We start from the raw sequence: 17569 nt of genomic DNA, 5'->3' as shown, positions 1-17569 counted from the left end.
CGCTCGCCCACGCCGTTTGCTTGCCCCGGACGCCTGGAATAGACCTCAACTACATATGGACCCCTTCGCCCGCCTCTCTACAACTGCCCCTCATCGTTCCTTTTCACGTCCATCCATCATCTCCAAGCCCTCTCCCCCTTGCTCTTCGGAGTCTCACTACCATCGTACAGCCTTCTTGATATATCTCTGCGAACAGCTCGTTGTCTGCTCCCGCCACCGCCTCTGCTCCTTGCTTCTCAGGCACCCTTTCCACCCGACAGCATCGTCAGTCTTGCTCTTGTGGCGAGGCTGACTTCAACCGACAACCTGGCTCTCACGGCTTCTCCTGCGGCGCCCCCTAACTGGGGACGCTGGCCACAACAACCCCATCACGAGTTCGCCATGATGGACGCGCCCACCTTCTTGCCTTACGACTCGCGGAGCGCTCCCGCTGCCCACATGCAACGGCCCTTGCCTCCGCAGTACGTCGTCGCTCCGGCTTACAACTCCGGGCACATGTCAAACCCGCCACCCCACCACTATCCAAATCAACAAGCCTTCGCATACGTGCCCTACCAGAGCCCGCCGCCGTCTACTCCGGTCGGCTCTCCGTACAGGCATGACGCACACGAGCGGCTCGCCCACGGCCACAAGATGCCGGGGCCGGATAGCGATGGCCCTAGAACCATGCCTTTCCGACGGGACTCGAGGCACACCAACGAGGTCCGTCTCCGGTCACCATCAGCGCGGAGCGAGTCTCAAGTCTCGACCGCCCGCTCCGTCGCCTCGAACCCGACGGCCAACTCCAAGTCCATCACATACAACGAAACCATCAACCCGGCCGACAGGATCAACTTTGAGACTGACGTTGATGAGCTCATGAAGGTCATCCAGGACAAGGAAGACCGCGAGGACGGAGTTCGAACCCAGGCGCCCACGCCTGCCCAGACACCCAATGCCGAGCCCCTATCGGGTTCCCAGAGCCCTGTCAGCACCGTCCACTCGTCGAATTCCCGGACGGAGCCGAAGCCCAAGAAAAAATGGGTTTGCGACGGGCCCAACTGCAACAAGCGCTTCGTTCAAAAAACCCACCTCGATATTCACCGCCGCACGCACACCGGTCAGAAGCCTTATGTAAGTAAAGGCCCGCTTGTCCAGGAACGAACCGTCCAGCTAACCTACTCAGGTCTGTACCAAGGACAACTGCGGGCTCACCTTTTCTCAGCGCGGCAACCTCAAGGTATGTTGATGGTCGAGAACCTTGTATACCCCTCTGAGGCTAACTGCCTTACCCATAGACACACATGCGACGACACACGGGGGAGAAGCCCTACTCTTGCAGCATCTGCGGCAAGCTGTTCGCCCAGCGCGGCAATGTTCGATCCCACGAGGAAACTCACAAGGGCCTCAAGCCTTTCATCTGTAGACTCGACGACTGCAACAAGACTTTCTCTCAGCTTGGCAACATGAAGGTGCGTGGGAGAAAAGAATGTGGCCTGGCGTCAAGCAAAGCTAACGCGATTTACAGACTCACCAGAACAACTTCCACAAGGAGACACTTCAGAGGCTTACCGACATGTTCATCAAGTTTGCGCAGATGGGGGAGGTGCCGGAAGAGCATCAGGAGCTGTTTGAATATTTCAAAGTTCACTACAAGAACAGCAACAAGGGCATCAAGGGCCGCGGCAAGGCCCGAACAGTTGCCCCAAAATCAAAGGGCGGATCCCAGGCTCCTTCGTCCATGGCCTTCCCGCACCTGCCCATGCCGACCCAGCAGCCAGCGTACGTTCCCGGACCGTCCAACTCGTTGGCCAGCATTCCGCGCCACCACCCTACTGGCAACTGCGGCATGTTTGAGCAACATCACGGCAACGGCGGCCCCGGCATTCTCTACGAGGACGAGCACGCGCGACAGATGGCCTTCTCGGCCGATCGCCTGTACTGATAGATCGATTTTTGGATGATGACGACACGACAACGCACCGTGAGTTGACGGTTCTTGTGGCTGTCAACTTACGGGTGCGGGCGGCACTACTTCATTTTTGCATGTTATAGGGGGCACGTAGTCTGGGGCTCACATTGATTTGAAGGCGTTGCTCAAACCAAAAGAAAAAATCGAGCGGGATTGATTGGCAGCGTTTGCAGGTTGTACTTTTTACTGTTTGTTTTTCACTCGCGCTGTCGGTTGAACTTATATCTGTGGCAGCCCGCATCAGGCACCGCAAAGCGTCCGCAAAGGCGAGGATCAAAAGTTGGGAGGCTTGTTCTTTGAGGGTCTCTGCTTGGAACCCGGAAAAATCAGCGGTGGAGTTGGAAACATCTTTTCTCTCTCCCCCTCTACACAACTACTGACAGCGAGGCTGTTTTGGCTTTATGCTGTTGTACATGCTGTTACATCTTGTTTGAACTTGTTTTGGCGTCGCGTCTTGTTATTTTACCGCGTATGTTTGGTCCATCTGTCGCTCTTCTGCGTTTGTATGGACTTATCTTTGTGTCATGGTCGCTGGGGACTATGAAGTGTGCATTTATTCAGTGGTACGGGGGGTCTGTGTGGTTGGTTGAAAGTCTGGTTGGCCGGGAACTGCTTGAGGGCCGTTGTGATAACATAAGGTCTACCAACAACATATGAAGCTGAAGTTTCACACCTGCATCAGGAGCTTGCTCTCTCGTGCTACGCTGTCACGGCTCCGCCGAGCTGCGTCCTGTGCTGTTTCGTCCCAAAAGGCTTCTTACTCTGGCCGGCGTGTGGGCCTGCGAAGTATACTAGGCATGCCCAATGCCGTGGGCGTTCAGGCCGTCTGCAGACGCGTGCTCGGCTCTCGCTCCGGTGGCTCTGCAAGGGATCTCATACAGGCCAAGGAGAAAAATGTGATGTCGCGCGGGCGGAGGTGGGGTGGCGAGACGAAGCACCATCCATGACAGCTGTTGGGACATGTTAAGCACAGCACAGCAGCAGAACAGCTCCCTATCTCCTTTTCATGTGCAAATACGGTAACCCGAGCGCGTGGAGACAGCGGCCTCATCACCAAAGATGATGGCAGGATGGTTGAGCTGAATACATGGAACCCCCCCCGGGGCGACTCTTTTCTTGCCAACATATTTGTACGTAAATACATACACCTATACAGCTGTGCGGCAGGCCCCCTCGCTCCCCCCCTTAAAACAGCTGTAGCAAATCGGTGCCCGGTTTGGGGCCGCGTGCTCGGGGGGGGGGGGAGTATGCAAGCAGCAGGCGGGGACCGGGAGTGAGGCTGGAGAGCATGGGAAGTGACACGGCGGCAAAGTCGACCTGGTTCAGGGGGAGAGAATCCAGCATAGGTACGAAGGACGCGGTGAAGCGGCTTGGTAGCGAAGACGGGATTTGACATTTTCGACACTCCCGTATCCCGCTCCCCCTACGGGTTAGGGAGACTGACTGATTTGCTTCAGACGCCAACCTAGACGGAACTGCAAACTGAGCCACGAGCCAGCGGCAGGACGGCGTGGCATGAGAATCTGCGCAAGCGTGTACTGTATGTATGTAGATGCAGGCTTCGCGCAACACCGGAGCGTTGTCTCCCCCCGCTATCCATGGTCGGGGGCTCGTGTGCGTTGCGAGAAGGTGATTGACCCAACAATTTGCCCAAGACAGCAGATTGGGTGTCCGAGAGAAGCGAGGGGAGAGAGGAGGAGGGAGCTTGGAGACGAATGCTGCCAAAGGGGGGGGGGGGAGAGGGGCTGGGACTGCCGGCCGCATGGCAAGCTCCGTCCTTCGAGTTACATGGAGACACTCGGCTGTCGTTGGCCGCGACGGCTTTTTTGACACCTTGCGGCGGTGTCGTCGTGTCCCGAGACCCTGTCACGGTAGAGTGCCTCCCGACCCAACCTGTTGCTGCCGAGCCTTCCGATGCCACCGCCTCGTCGCCGATAGACATCCATCGGTTCCCCTGTGCAGTTGCAAGTGTCAACGACGAATTCCAGCGGAACCGAAAAAAAAACACTCTGCAAGATAAGAGAGGCGCAGCAGCTAAGGAGACTGGGAGGCTTCTCGCGCCCTTCCCCCCCTTTCCTTCCCCCCGCTACTGCAGTCCGGTCTCGTCTGCAGAATCTCAGGTCCCTGCCCCAGCAAGGGCCAAAAGAAAAGCGAGGCAAAAAGCAACATCGCGCAGGCCAAAAAAAGGCGAAGCAGCCTGTCTCAGCCCCGGACGCCGACGATTGGTTGGGAATGTGTCTTGCCCAGCAGTGTCTTGTGGGGGTGGCGCGATGCCCTTTTGAGCCAGATTTCCGGGAGGAGACTGTCATAAAAAGGTGGTTGACGGAAATAAACAGAATGTGAGACGAAATATGACAAGAGGGGAAAGAGTCGAGCCAGAAATGCCCTGTCCAGCTGAACGCTTCGGTAACCTCTCCGGATCCAAGACAGCGGTCGTGGAGCTCTTGCTCTTCTCAACTCGAGCGCAAGACATGGACAAGACGTTGCAGTTACACGCGGCTAGCCCCCGTGGAGAGTTGAGACAAACAGGACGTTGTCGCCGGACTTTAGCTCGTACGACTCTTCGCCCTCGAGCTCCCAGTCGGCGTCGTTGATGAGGACCAGGATGCCTGGACGTCTGAAAAGCAGCGACTGTCAGCGGGAGAATGAGCTAGATTTTAAAAGGGGCATCGGCTGGCACGTTTGCCTGCGGGCACGATGCGTGACGAGACGCAGTAGGGGCGGGGGGAGCAGGGACAAGGCCAGTTTCCAAAGCCCAATCATCATGAACTTGGCTCATCAGGAGGCCCACCGAGGAGAGGACTGACAGGTGGTCGTCGAGGACAAAGAGGTCCTTGCGCGTGTCCTTCATGACGTGCCGGCAGAGGTGATGTATCAGAAAGGCAATGTTGGAGGGCCGGCCGTCGCTGTCCTTGGATGGAAAGGAGAGCGAGTGGCGGCGCTGGTCTGAGAATAGCATCTCGAGGCCGCCTCTGCGATCCACGGTTTCCCTGTTAGTGTGCTGTCCGTGCTGGGAAAAGCCGTGATAGGAGTCGTGGCGGCGCTGAGTGAGGAGAAGGGGCATTACGCCAACCCCCCAGGTTGTCAAGGCAGCACCGGCCGCCGAGAAAGGATTACTCGGCCAGGATATGGTGAGCCCGTGATACATGAGAGGCCTCACAGATAGTAGAGTCTACTTACGAAAACTCGACGGCTACGGTGAGCTGTTGCTCGGCCGTGTTGCCGTCTCCGGCAGCGGGCATGTTGAGGGTTCTGGGCCGGAGGGGAGGAAAGGGGGTTTGGAGAAGTACGAAGAAAAATAGGGAAAGAAGGGGGAGGAGAAATAAGAGAAAGAGGGCTGTTTGGAGGAGTTCTTGGTTGGGAATGGCTTTCTTCTGCGCCAGGTCGTTGCAGCTTGCTTGCGAATCGAGGTCGTGAGATCGAATCGTGAAATCGTCTTCTTGGCATGTCTGGGCCCGTCACTAACAGCAGCACGCGCAAGTGCCACGTGCGAGTGCTAGGGCGCCCTGGGGTCAGTGTACCGGGAGCTCCCAGCCATATTACATAAGCAAATGCTCGAACCCGACCTGACGTCTTCGCAGCCAATCAGACGGCGATACTGGCACAGTTTTCAGCTTCATGCCTTGACAGAAGCCTGATGACGGAGATCCGGATGATATGAGCGCCAAAGGGGTCTCGGTCGAGTATCTGGCTGCGGGTGCCAACAGACAGACCGCTGTTGCAGACTGGAGCCGGAGCGGTCTACTTGGCTTTGGCGCCGACGTCAACGTTGCGCTCTGGCAGCCTAATGTGAGTCGAGCTTGATTCGCAAGCCTTGTAAGATCATCGCTGATCATCTCTTCGCAGCTTGATCCGCCAGAGGGAGTCGAGAGGATTCTGAGCGGCCACAAGGGCGCGGTCAAGGCTGTCGAGTTCCTGCCGGAAGCCGAGGGAGACGACTCCAGCTATCTCATCACCGGCTCAGACGACAGGACACTCATTGTCTGGAAGGCGACGGGCCACGGACCAGACTTTGGCATCCTTCAGACTTGTCCTGATCATGCTGGGGCCATTAATTGCATCACCGCCGTCAGGCCTTCGGCTGACCGTCCAAGGTGGATCGTAGTGACTGGGGCAGCTGATGCTACCATCCGAGTATGGAGCTTCGAGGCCGACTGCCTCCAGCTACTGCAAACCATCCACACGACACCGAAATATTTCCCTCTAGCGCTCTCCATCACGGCTTTGGGAGACGATGGAAATGCCCTAGTCATTGCCGCGGCCGGAACGAGCGACACAATCCAGATCCTGACGGCTGACACGGACGCAGAGACCGTTCACTTTAACTTGCAAGCAACATTGTCCGGGCACGAGGGCTGGATCAGGTCGCTGAGCTTCACGAAGGAGTCCAAGGAAGCCGGCTGCGATCTTCTTCTCGCCTCGGCGAGCCAGGACAAGTACGTGCGTATATGGAGGATTCATCAGGGCCAAGAGCTACCTGCCCTTGCTGCCTCCGGAACAGACCCGTCAAGCGGCGCCTTCTTGCCGGGAAAGTCGCCGTCCAACAAAGCCTACTGGCTCAAGTCAGCCGGTCGGGACTTTTCCGTCACCTTTGAGGCCCTGCTCCTGGGCCACGAAGACTGGATCTACAGCGCAAGATGGCATGCTCACGAAGACGGCAAGCTGCAGTTGCTCTCCACGTCTGCCGATAACTCGCTTGCCATCTGGGAGGCAGATCCGTCCTCGGGGATTTGGATCAGTCTAGCCAGGCTGGGAGAGATTAGCAGGGAAAAAGGCGCGACAACGGCGACTGGTAGCACGGGTGGCTTCTGGACCGGTCTCTGGTCCCCAGACGGCAAGTCTGTGGCCTGCCTCGGCCGGACAGGAAGCTGGAGGAGATGGCAGTACGATTCGGCCGACGACGCGTGGCAGCCCTGCGTTGCCATCTCGGGCCATACCAAGGCCGTGACTGGCATTTCGTGGTCCAGGGGCGGTAGTTATCTGCTCTCCACGAGTTCCGATCAGACGACGCGGCTGCACACAAAGTGGGTGGACTCTGGGAGAAATACCTGGCATGAAATGTCCCGTCCGCAGATCCACGGATACGACCTCAATTGCATCGATTCGCTTGGCGAGTCGCAGTTCGTGTCTGGTGCCGACGAGAAGCTCATGCGGGTTTTCAGCGAACCCAGGGCGGTTGCAATGCTGCTCCACCGGCTGGCTGGGGCCCAAGAGACAAACATGGAGCACATGCCCGACGCGGCCAATATGCCTGTGCTCGGGCTGTCGAACAAGGCAATTGACGCTGTAGACGACGACCACGAGATACAGGCAGTGGACGATGGCGACCGCGGAGCCGTGGACCCGGCTTCCATCGTTAAGAGGTCACATCTCGACATTGACCACCCGCCGTTTGAAGAGACGCTATCCAGACACACGCTATGGCCAGAGACCGAGAAGCTCTATGGTCACGGATACGAGATATCCTGCCTCGCTGCCAGCCACGACGGAAAGCTCATAGCCAGTGCGTGCAAGGCAAGCTCCACGAACCACGCCGTGATCCGGTTGTTTGAGACGCAGCGCTGGACAGAGGTGAGGCCGCCGTTGACGGCCCATTCACTGACAGCAACTCGCCTGCGCTTCTCGCCCGATGACAAGTATCTTTTGAGCGTCGGCCGTGACCGACAATGGGTGGTCTTTGAGCGCAGTGCTGACGAGGCAGCCATGTATAAACTACTGCAGTCGAACCCCAAGGGCCATAGCAGGATGATACTTGACGCTGCATGGGCGCCATCCGAGACGCCCCTCTTTGCTACGGCGGGTCGAGACAAGCAGGTCCGGATATGGGCGTCCAAGCCGGGTGAGAATGGAGAGCTGCAGTTTGCCCAGGCGGCTGCCTTGGCGTGTGCAGCCCCTGTCACGTCGATTGACTTCTTGCCTCGCCAGGTCGACGGTCATTTCGTGCTTGCAGTTGGAACGGAAGCCGGCCGTTTGAGCCTGTGTACGGTCAACGGCGATGGCTCTGCATTGGTCGAGTTTCAGCCGTCTCCCGAGTAAGTGACGCCTTGCTCATTCATGGATTTCTCCTTCGCGCAGACCGCATCGATCATGGCTGACCAGTGCAGGCTTGCTTTCCCCAACGCTGTGCTGCAGCTGGCTTGGAGACCACATCCTCTGGACCGGGACTGCTCTTCGTACACTCTGGCAGCGGCTGGGGAGGATAGCTCTCTGAGGCTTTTTGCCTTTGACAAGGTATATCTACGGCCCTCAGATGGGTGAGGTAGAACCAGAAGAATGAAAATACCCACAAGGGCAGAATTGTCGCTCGGCGCGCTACCAGTCAAGCAATAAAGGACATGCCCAGTCGCCTTTACCGTTGATTTTGCTCAATGCAGGCCCGTGGCGAAATTTGCTCTGTCCTCCCTTGACTGGTGCTTCCCACACTATGCGGAGACCGTCCAGTCGTCTGACGTTGTGGTGACGGCCGTTCACCTCCGCAACGCTGTCAAACCAGCCGTCCAGTTCGCGTCACCGCGTGGGACGTGGGAACAGCGTGTGCTTCGAGAGCGATGCTGATGTCGGCCTTAAGTCCGGGCACGGCGTCTCAGGAGTGAGGCTCAAGGTTTGTCAATGCCTTTTGCCGAACGGAGTTTGGCTAATAAACTCCGGACGGTGTTCCCGCGTACAAACTCAATTCCCGTGTAGTTCTGACGTCGGTCCAAATGTCCGATCGTCCGAGTCGAAGCTAATGCCGTCTCTTGACGTATAAAAGCTCGATGGAGCGAAATGGCAGCTACCGTGCGAAAGGGGGGTGCAGCTACCAAGCACCGACTTTCAAGCCCAGAAACAACGCAAACCAACTGCCCGTGGCACAATGAGCTTCTTCTACAGCCAGCTCATCCAACACCTCCCGTACCCGACAGGGTCCTACGCCGGGAAAACAGTCGTCGTCACCGGCAGCAACACGGGGCTTGGGAAGGAAGCGGCACGGCACTTTGCGCGCCTGGGAGCGAGCAGGCTGATCCTCGCCGTGCGGAGCCTGGACAAGGGCCGCGCGGCCAAGGCCGACATCGAGGCGAGCGTGCCGGGCCTGGCGGCGGAGGCGAGCGTCGTCCAGGTATGGCAGCTCGACATGGGCAGCTACGCCAGCGTGCAGGCGTTTGCGGCGCGCGTCGACACGGAGCTGGACCGCGTCGACGTCTTCCTGGCCAACGCGGGGCTGGCGCGGGCGCGGTACTCGGTCGTCGAGGACAATGAGGAGATGATTACCGTCAACGTCGTGGCCACGTTTCTGCTGGCCGCGCTGGTCATGCCCAAGCTCAAGTCGACGGCGGCGCAGACGGGCTCGCGGCCGACGCTGACCATTACCTCGTCGGGCGTCCACGGGCACACGCAGTTCCCGCAAAAGTCGGCGCCGCACGGCCGCATCTTCGCGACCATCAACGACAAGACGACGGCCGAACGGCACTGGGCCGAGCAGTACCCCGTGTCCAAGCTGCTCGAGGTGCTGTGCGTGCGCGCGCTGGCGGAGCGCCACCCGGCGCTGCCCGTCACCGTCAACTGCGTCAACCCGGGCCTGTGCCAGTCAGAGCTGGCGCGCGACGTGCCCGGGTGGGCCTTCTGGCTGCGCAAGCTGCTGCTCGCCCGCTCGACCGAGGCCGGCAGCCGCACCCTCGTCCACGCCGCGTCCCCGGCCGTCGCCGCCGACTCGCACGGCCAGTACCTCTCCGACTGCGCCGTGAGCGCCCCCGCGCCCCTGGTGACGGGCGCCGAGGGCAAGGAGGCGCAGGACCGGGTGTGGGAGGAGCTGGTTGCGAAGCTCGAGGCGATTAGGCCTGGTGTGATGAAGAATCTTTGACGCGAGATGCCGCCATGAGACGTTGTGCAAAGGAGAGGGATGAACATGTTTGTACATGATTCCTCGATTATTCATTCTGCAGACTTTACTGGAGAAATAGACCAGTCGGCTCACATTCGTGTTCGTGTTTCGACTGGAACCCTTCCTTGCTGGCCTTGCTGTCTCTCAAAATGTAGCCAAGACGCGACTCCATGATGGCCGTGCGATTATGCCCTCTTGCGATGAGCACGAGTGCGTCGACAAACATACACAGCAACAAATGAGTCCGAGGAATAGTGTTACCATTCAGCCAAGCCGGCCAGGGTATTCTAGAAACAGGTCCGTCAACAAAACCCACAAAACCAGACAAGACTCCTTCAACGCCGCAATCCACGATGCGTACCGGACACTGGCCGCCCCCTACGACGAGCGCAAAGGGGAAGAAAAAAAGAGCAGCACTTGTTCCTAGATTTCCTCCCTTCCCTCACAGCTCCTTATCCATCGCGCCGAGGGCGTCGCTGACGCGCACCGCGGTGGGCAGCGCGTCGTTGAGGACGCTGGCCGACATTTCGCGGACCGCCTCGCGGGCCGAGGCAGCCACGTCGATGTTCTCGCCCTTGATGTAGTACCACGCGCGGCCGGCGAGGATGGCGACGTGGTGCGGCAGGTAGAGGATGGCGGCGATGAAGGCCAGGCCGCAGAGGAGGAAGAGGACCGAGTCTGCGCGCGCGCGCCGGTTAGCATCGGTGCATCGCGCGTTGAAGAAGCGCGTCATGGGGACGACGTACAGATGGCGAACTTCTCCCAAGCCGTGTGCATGTAGACGCCAAACGTCACCTCGAAATGGTACTGCTTCCGATAGAGCCACCTTCTCAAGCCCGCCAGCACCGCCATCGTGGCCGCCTCGGCACAAAAACGCACGCGCAGCAAGCGCTTCAAAGCCGCGCTCGATAACTTGGCCCCTTTCTGCGCCCGCCGCGGTCAATTGGTTGGCAGGGCGGCCGTCCGTCTCGTCTCGAGGGGTTGGCGCGCCGCGGCAGCTACCTATCTGGGCGGATTGTGTCGAGAGGAGGCTTCGATTCGATGAAGGTGAGTGACGGGTAGTTAGGGAGGTAGGGAGAGGAGGAGAGGAGAGGAGAGGAGAGGAGAGGAGAGGTGAGGAGAGGAGAGGACGGGTTGAGCAGGATTGCTGGAAATTATCCGCAGCAAGGAAGAAAACACAGGGGAAAACGAGCCGCGGCCCACGCCTAGAGGGTGGAAGTGGAAGTGGAAGTTGCCGGCGGGGTATCGGTACTCCATGTTCCTAGCGCCATATCTACCTAAATTCGTAGACAGTACATCTATCACCACCCCTTTCAAGTAATGTAGGTAATCCACCAACGGCGCCACCCGCGTCTGCTGATAAAGACCAAACAAGCATCCAGCCTCAATCCGTGGGAATACATATTCCACAACATGACCTCAATCCACCGCAACATCATCCTATCCTCCTCCGCAACCCGCAGCCATGCTACGCCCACGCCTTCGTCCCCCCCGTCTCCCAAACGCCTGCCTCCTCACAAGCGCAACCCGTCGAAACCCCTTCCCGTTCGCCGCCGCCGCCGCCACAATCACAGCCGCTCGCCGCCCCTTCGTCTCCGCCGCCGCCCTCCGCGCAAAGAGCCTCCCGCCGCGGCCCAAGCCGCCACCCGACTCGGACATTGAAGAATTCTTCGTCAAAGGCAGCGGGCCCGGCGGCCAGAAGATTGTGGGTCAGCCAGCCACAGCACATCAGCTCCCCTCTTGCTGAATCAACCTTTCCCGCGACCCTGCAGAATAAAACCAGCTCCGCCGTCCAGCTCAAGCACATACCCACCGGCATCGTCGTCAAGTCTCAGGCCACCCGCTCCCGCAGCCAGAACCGCAAGCACGCCCGTCAACTGCTCGCGCAAAGACTCGACCATCTGCTCAATGGCAACCAGAGTCGCGCCGCCGCCGTCGGACACGTCAAGAAGAAGCGAGCCGACAGCGCCGCCAAGAAGAGTCGCCGAAAATACAAGAAGCTCGACGAGGACAAAGCTTCGGCTGCCGGCGCAGAGCAGGAGCCCAGCCACGAGAACGACCGAGAAGATATCCCGGAGCAGCAGGACAATGCCACTATTCCAGCCGGCCAAGCAGACCGTAGAAATAAACTCCAAAAGCCTTGACCCATACCCATCGTTCCCAATCCGAAATTCCTTGCAACCCCTCGCCTGCACATGTCCATTACTGGGCAAGGCTTGCAAACGCCCAGAGGGATCCTGTAACTTTGTCAAGCACACGCCACTGACGCAAATTCAACGGCTGGTCGGCCTCGTTGCAGTCTTCCATTGTACGAGTCTAGAACGGAAACAAAAAAAAGTTACTCGTCTGGTCAGCCTCAGCTTCTCCCCCCTTGACCCGCGTCAGCCGTCCGGACACAACACACGAGCCGCCATGGTCCTTTCCGAGTAAAGGCAGCACCAACCCCCTTAACCCTGCCAAAAACCTTTCGTAAATATGAGACTTGGCTGAGATGGTCGCAAGGCCAAGGAGGCTCCGCATCGGCCGCCACTTCCATGGCCCCCTCTCGACTCGGCGACAAGAGGACCGTCTAGTTTTTGGTAGGGCATCGCTGCAAAGTCTCCCGTCAGTACATGACCCCCACAAGCAAGCACATTCACGCCAGTCGTCACGCACCTTAGAAGCACTTGCGGTGGACGATCGAGGGGCCGCTCTCGTCGTACTCCTGCTTCGAGATCCACATTTGCTGGAAGGTCGACAGCGAGGCCAAGATGGAACCACCGATCCAGACAGAGTACTTTCGCTCGGGAGGGGCAATAATCTTGATCTTCATGGACGAAGGGGCAAGACCGGTAATCTCCTTCTGCATACGGTCCGAGAGACCCGGGTACATGGTGGTACCACCCGACTGCGCAGAGAAGAGAAATCGTCAGCTGGCTGACGTCTGCAAGCAGGTTTCCGGCGGACAAGGGAGCTACTCACCATGACAATGTTGCCGTACAGGTCCTTCCGGACATCGACGTCGCACTTGATGATAGAGTTGTAGGTGGTGACGTGGATGCCGCCGCTCTCGAGACCCAGGACGGAGGGCTGGAACAGAGCCTCGGGGGCGCGGAACCGCTCGTTGCCAATTGTGATGACCTGGCCGTCGGGAAGCTCGTACGACTTCTCCAGGCTGGAGCTCTGGGCGGCAGTCTGAATCTCCTGCTCAAAGTCGAGGGCGACGTAGCAAAGCTTCTCCTTGATGTCTCGAACGATTTCTCGCTCGGCCGTGGTGGAGAAGGTGTAGCCGCGCTCGGCGAGAATCTTCATGAGGTAGTCGGTAAGATCACGGCCAGCCATGTCCACCCGGGCAATGGCGTGGGGAAGCGCGAAACCCTCGTAGATGGGGACAACGTGGGTGACACCATCGCCGGAGTCGAGGACAATACCGGTGGTACGACCAGAGGCGTACAGCGACAAGACAGCCTGGATGGAGACGTAGAAGGCAGGAGCGTTGAAGGTCTCGAAGACAATCTGAGTCATCTTCTCACGGTTGGACTTGGGGTTGATGGGCGCCTCGGTGAGCAGGACGGGGTGCTCCTCGGGGGCAACACGCAGCTCATTGTAGAAGGTGTGGTGCCAAATTTTCTCCATGTCGTCCCAGTTTGTGACGACACCGTGCTCGATGGGGTATCGGAGCGTCAGGATACCACGCTTCGACTGAGCCTCATCGCCGACGTACGAGTCTTTTTGACCCATTCCGATCATGATGCTAAGCCGCGGTCAGACCATGCTGTCGCGCCGGTGGGGCCAGCGTGCGCGCGCGCTGACCCAGGTTGAACTCAGCGATTGGAAAGCTTACCCATGATGACGGGGACGACCGACGATAGAAGCTGGAAACAGGCGTCAGCATGATTGTGACCGGCGCAATATGCCAGACTCCCCCGACCGACTAGCTGTTTGGTGGCAGTTGGGGAGAGCTGGGTGGACAGAAGTGGGGTAGCTCACGGAAAACAGCTCGGGGAGCGTCGTCACCGGCAAAACCGGCCTTGCACATGCCCGAACTGTCGTCGAGTCAGTCTCACACATTTTGGAAGAATTTCGCAGTCTCCAGCCGTCGCCACCGCCCTGTCGGGCGAGGGACAAGGCAGAAAGGACGCGGGCGGCGCGCGAGGTCGGCGGTGAGACAGCGGGGAAGCTTACCCATTGTCGATGACGAGGGCGGCAACTTCTTCTGCAGAGGGAACAGCAGTTAGCAAATAGCCCGTGATGCATCCGGCAGATTCCGCGATGGCTCGAGGATGCTGCATCGTGTGGCCAGCGGGTTGCGGTTGTGGTTCGACGTACCCTCCATGGCGAATGGCGGTTGGGAGCTGGAGACAAGAGTTCAGCGACCGACGTCGGGATCAGACAGGGTCAACGTGCAACAGCGAGAGGCTCACGTTGTGATGAGGATGTCGAAGAGGGACGGGGGGGCGTCGTCGAGCAAAGTCGGGGCGAAGCTGGATGCAAAAGATTCTGGGGGTGGCTTGGGGGAGAAGTGAGGTTGAAGAAAGGAGAAGCTCGGGGGTGGAGGGGGGAAAGGAGAAAAGTACGGGCGAGGTACGGAGTACCGGGTGACACGTACCTCTGTGTGTGGTGCGTGTGTGTGGGTTGTGGGTGCGTGTGTGGGTGCGTGTGTGTGTCTCTCTCGGTGCCTCTGGAGACCGACGGCCTGAATAAATTGACGAGGCAGTGAGAGACAGGGGTGGGCGTTTTTTTTCCTGGCGCCTTGCGGTACCGGTACCTGCCACCGGCGCCTCTGCCCTTTGGGGAACTACTACTCTCGGAGGTCCTTTGCCCGGGGCCAACAGGTTGCTTACGACTGGATGGTGGCTCGGCGGAAAGGAGGGGGGCGATGGGTAAGCTGCTGCTACAGAGGTACATGTTCGGTACAGCAGATAGTCACGTGCACCCGTATGAGGTACCGGTACCTGTCTGTGGAAGAGTCGCCATCTCGGCTTGGCCGTGCACGTCGGGAAGCATTCGCCGTCGTCCAAGTCGCGACGATGGTTTTTTCCCTTGTCGGCGGACGTGTCCATTGCAGGAGCCTTTACCATACCTGGTTTCATGTGCTGCCAACGGAAAGCCGGCGCCTCTCGGTCCTGCGGCGGGGGCGCATGCCAAGAGCCGCTCACTTCACCAACGCGCGCCGATGGACTCGACCGAATGAAAGCCATGAGTGCTGCACAGTGGCAAGTCCCAGATGTGCCAGTGTACTCGTACCACCTTCAGCCTGATTTTGCTGTGCATGCGCCATCCGCAGGCCGTCGCCTTTTCGGAGGAGCCCGAGACATGTGCATGCAGAGCCACAGTTCGCATGGCCGTTTCAACAGACTGCGTCCTAAACGGCCCCCGCTTTCCATGGCCTCCTGGCCTGTTGCAGCGGACGAACATCCTCGCCATGTAAAACAAACGCACGAGTCTACAGCATTGGCACTCGCGTCCTCTAGCATGGCTGGCGACGTGGAGTGGCCGATGTCCATTTCATCGACGGATTCGACGAGATCCGAGCTGACAATGCGGCTGTCTCCATTATAGAAATAGGTCTGGCCGAGCTTTGACAAGTGAATGCTTTGGCGGCGACTTGGCAGCTGGCAGATGCAAGACAAAAGACGTAAGCCCTGATAAGCTGGCTGGCTGGCTACCTAGAGTCTTCTTCCGCCTTGAACCTCGGCAGATGTCTTTGGAGGGTGACTCGTCAAGTGTTCACGTAGATCCATCACTTGCCTCCCAGAAACCATGTCCATCAACGACGTCGTGTTTAGCAAGTTGTATGTCTCACCGCCAGCGTCATGTTACTGAAATAGCAACATGAAGAACTGCTCTGAAACCTCTGAGCGTCGTCATCCGTAGGCAACTATCCATCACTCGGCTCCTCTCGACACCCCATGAGGCTGAGGAAGCGTGCGATCATGCTTCAGGCGGCCACTTGCAATAAGCAAAATGTGGAGAATCTACAAGCAGCTCGCCGCTCTCTGGCACATGAGGAATGGATTCTTGGGCTCTAAAAAGGGGGGGTCGTCACCAGCCTTCCGAAAAGCATTGCTCGTACGCGCAACGCCCGAGGTGTAGGTTTTGGCCATCTCTGAACCAAGCCGCCTGCAGTCTCTGGAATGGCATCAATGCCCAAGACTCGCCGGTGACAGGAAGTCTTGGACACTGGAGTACTTGATCCTGCCGGTCGAGCTTGTTTCCGTCTCCCCGATATCCAGGCCAGCCTCACCTCTCGCCCTCGCGTGTTTGATGAGCAGTCTATTCCCCGGGTGTTCATCGAAGGCATACAGCCGTCGACGTCTGCAGTGACGCCTCTAGATTGATCCTTCAGACAGCTTCCCAAGGTCCGTAGCTCGCTATCTTGCCTTGATGGCGGAGTACAAGAGATGCTTGAGCGACAGAAAACTAGCGTCTCCATGGCAGTGTAACAATCTCATCTTGCGCATGATGCTGTTTACATCAAATGAAGAATCTTTATAAAGATATTACCTGCCTATCCACTTCGCATCATGACGAAGATGCCGCCGTCATTACAGTGTCTTACAGTGTGCGCCGTACTGTAGGCGCGTCCTGTCAGCGAGCGGAGGTCCTTGGTCACGCTAGTCTCTCTTGGGCTTGGAGAGTTGGTGAAGTGTCTAGAAGGATCGAGAGAACCTCATGATTGACTACATCTCTCCTTCGTACGGAGGAAAAAATTAGCAACATCTCACTGGCAGCAACTCTATATACATACCTTTGATCAAGACGAAATCAAGAGCTTAAACTCAGAAACAACTCCAAGCATTTTTTCCACACAGAACCACGTCCGATCGAAAACAAAAGAAAAAAGGCCAAGAAAGCTACAAGGAAGGAAAAACAAGCTTCAAGCCTATCAGGCATCAACGCGGCCATGGAAAACAAAGGACTCAACGACCTCCTCCGCTGGGGCATTGAAAACTCGGCCGACACCCCTGGAGGCGACTCATCAGCACAGCAGCAGCAGCAACCCGCGCACACCACCAACCTGACCCCCGACGTCATGGCCGCCCTCATGGGCGGGCCTTCAGACGCCGACCTGATGAAGGCGTCGATGGAAATCATCACGGCCCCGCTCTCGGACCAAGTCTCTGTCCAGGACAAGCTTATCGCCTTTGACAACTTTGAGCAGCTCATCGAGGGCCTCGACAACGCAAACAACATTGCCAACCTTGGCCTGTGGACCCCGCTACTCGCCCAGCTCGACGCCGACGAGAGCGAACTGCGCAAAATGGCCGCCTGGTGCATCGGCACCGCCGTCCAGAACAACGAGCGCACTCAGGAGAGGCTCCTGGCTGTCGGTGGTCTGCCTGCCCTCGTCGCCATGGCCGTCAGAGGCGAGGAGAAGGAGGATGTGCGGAGAAAGGCCGTGTATGCGCTCAGCTCGGCTTGTCGCAATTACCAGCCCGCCATGGACGCCTGCACCGAGGAGTTGACCAGCCGTGGTCAACCTACAGCAAAGATCGACGCCATGGATATGGAGGCTGTCGACCACGTCATGAATGCCCTTCGGGAACAGACTCGTGCTGCCTGACTCGATTCTTGCTCGCCTTAAGACTTCTACGCGACAGCATTGGGCGGAGTTGAGGCGTTGTTCATGTCGGTTGGGTTCCTCTGGGCAAGAGGATGGGCATCCTGGGTTCATTCAAAGTGTAGTCATCTCTGAACTGCCATCACATGTAGCCTCTTTTTTAATTTACAGCTGTTTATACACGGCTTGAGCCGCATCATGACGGAACTCACATCAA

General features: G+C 58.3%; 8 protein-coding genes across 8 annotated transcripts; 5 read left to right on the top strand and 3 right to left on the bottom strand.

The window, feature by feature from the left end:
• Nucleotides 1-381: 381 nt before the first annotated feature.
• On the top strand, nucleotides 382-1924 carry HRG_03119 (zinc-finger double domain-containing protein; the record flags this gene model as incomplete). The annotated part of the gene is made up of 4 exons (XM_044861590.1): nucleotides 382-1113; nucleotides 1166-1219; nucleotides 1278-1451; nucleotides 1508-1924. The coding sequence occupies 4 exons, from the start codon at nucleotides 382-384 to the stop codon at nucleotides 1922-1924; spliced, it is 1377 nt and encodes a 458-aa protein (XP_044722616.1).
• Nucleotides 1925-4450: 2526 nt separating this feature from the next.
• On the bottom strand, nucleotides 4451-5193 carry HRG_03118 (urm1 (Ubiquitin related modifier) domain-containing protein; the record flags this gene model as incomplete). The annotated part of the gene is made up of 3 exons (XM_044861589.1): nucleotides 4451-4568; nucleotides 4759-4923; nucleotides 5132-5193. 3 exons carry the CDS (start codon nucleotides 5191-5193, stop codon nucleotides 4451-4453), a joined length of 345 nt encoding a protein of 114 aa, XP_044722615.1.
• A 415-nt stretch (nucleotides 5194-5608) lies between these two features.
• On the top strand, nucleotides 5609-8209 carry HRG_03117 (elongator complex protein 2; the record flags this gene model as incomplete). The annotated part of the gene is made up of 4 exons (XM_044861588.1): nucleotides 5609-5740; nucleotides 5798-7071; nucleotides 7114-7983; nucleotides 8056-8209. 4 exons carry the CDS (start codon nucleotides 5609-5611, stop codon nucleotides 8207-8209), a joined length of 2430 nt encoding a protein of 809 aa, XP_044722614.1.
• Nucleotides 8210-8804: 595 nt separating this feature from the next.
• HRG_03116 (short chain dehydrogenase domain-containing protein) lies at nucleotides 8805-9788 on the top strand (the record flags this gene model as incomplete). Its single annotated transcript, XM_044861587.1, has 1 exon — nucleotides 8805-9788. One exon carries the CDS (start codon nucleotides 8805-8807, stop codon nucleotides 9786-9788), a length of 984 nt encoding a protein of 327 aa, XP_044722613.1.
• A 463-nt stretch (nucleotides 9789-10251) lies between these two features.
• HRG_03115 (small subunit of serine palmitoyltransferase-like domain-containing protein) lies at nucleotides 10252-10661 on the bottom strand (the record flags this gene model as incomplete). Its single annotated transcript, XM_044861586.1, has 2 exons — nucleotides 10252-10487; nucleotides 10556-10661. The coding sequence occupies 2 exons, from the start codon at nucleotides 10659-10661 to the stop codon at nucleotides 10252-10254; spliced, it is 342 nt and encodes a 113-aa protein (XP_044722612.1).
• Nucleotides 10662-11222: 561 nt separating this feature from the next.
• Nucleotides 11223-11953, top strand: HRG_03114 (RF-1 domain-containing protein; the record flags this gene model as incomplete). Its single annotated transcript, XM_044861585.1, has 3 exons — nucleotides 11223-11354; nucleotides 11428-11514; nucleotides 11582-11953. 3 exons carry the CDS (start codon nucleotides 11223-11225, stop codon nucleotides 11951-11953), a joined length of 591 nt encoding a protein of 196 aa, XP_044722611.1.
• A 512-nt stretch (nucleotides 11954-12465) lies between these two features.
• On the bottom strand, nucleotides 12466-14124 carry HRG_03113 (actin; the record flags this gene model as incomplete). The annotated part of the gene is made up of 6 exons (XM_044861584.1): nucleotides 12466-12696; nucleotides 12771-13542; nucleotides 13633-13663; nucleotides 13779-13834; nucleotides 13974-14004; nucleotides 14118-14124. 6 exons carry the CDS (start codon nucleotides 14122-14124, stop codon nucleotides 12466-12468), a joined length of 1128 nt encoding a protein of 375 aa, XP_044722610.1.
• Nucleotides 14125-16695: 2571 nt separating this feature from the next.
• Nucleotides 16696-17355, top strand: HRG_03112 (nucleotide exchange factor fes1 domain-containing protein; the record flags this gene model as incomplete). Its single annotated transcript, XM_044861583.1, has 1 exon — nucleotides 16696-17355. One exon carries the CDS (start codon nucleotides 16696-16698, stop codon nucleotides 17353-17355), a length of 660 nt encoding a protein of 219 aa, XP_044722609.1.
• Nucleotides 17356-17569: the final 214 nt, after the last annotated feature.

This window comes from Hirsutella rhossiliensis (genome assembly GCF_020360975.1).
Source record: "Hirsutella rhossiliensis strain HR02 chromosome Unknown scaffold00003, whole genome shotgun sequence".
NCBI classification, from domain to species: domain Eukaryota; kingdom Fungi; phylum Ascomycota; class Sordariomycetes; order Hypocreales; family Ophiocordycipitaceae; genus Hirsutella; species Hirsutella rhossiliensis.
Note: the sequence above shows the minus strand (reverse complement) of the source record. Positions and strands in the feature narration are given on the sequence as shown.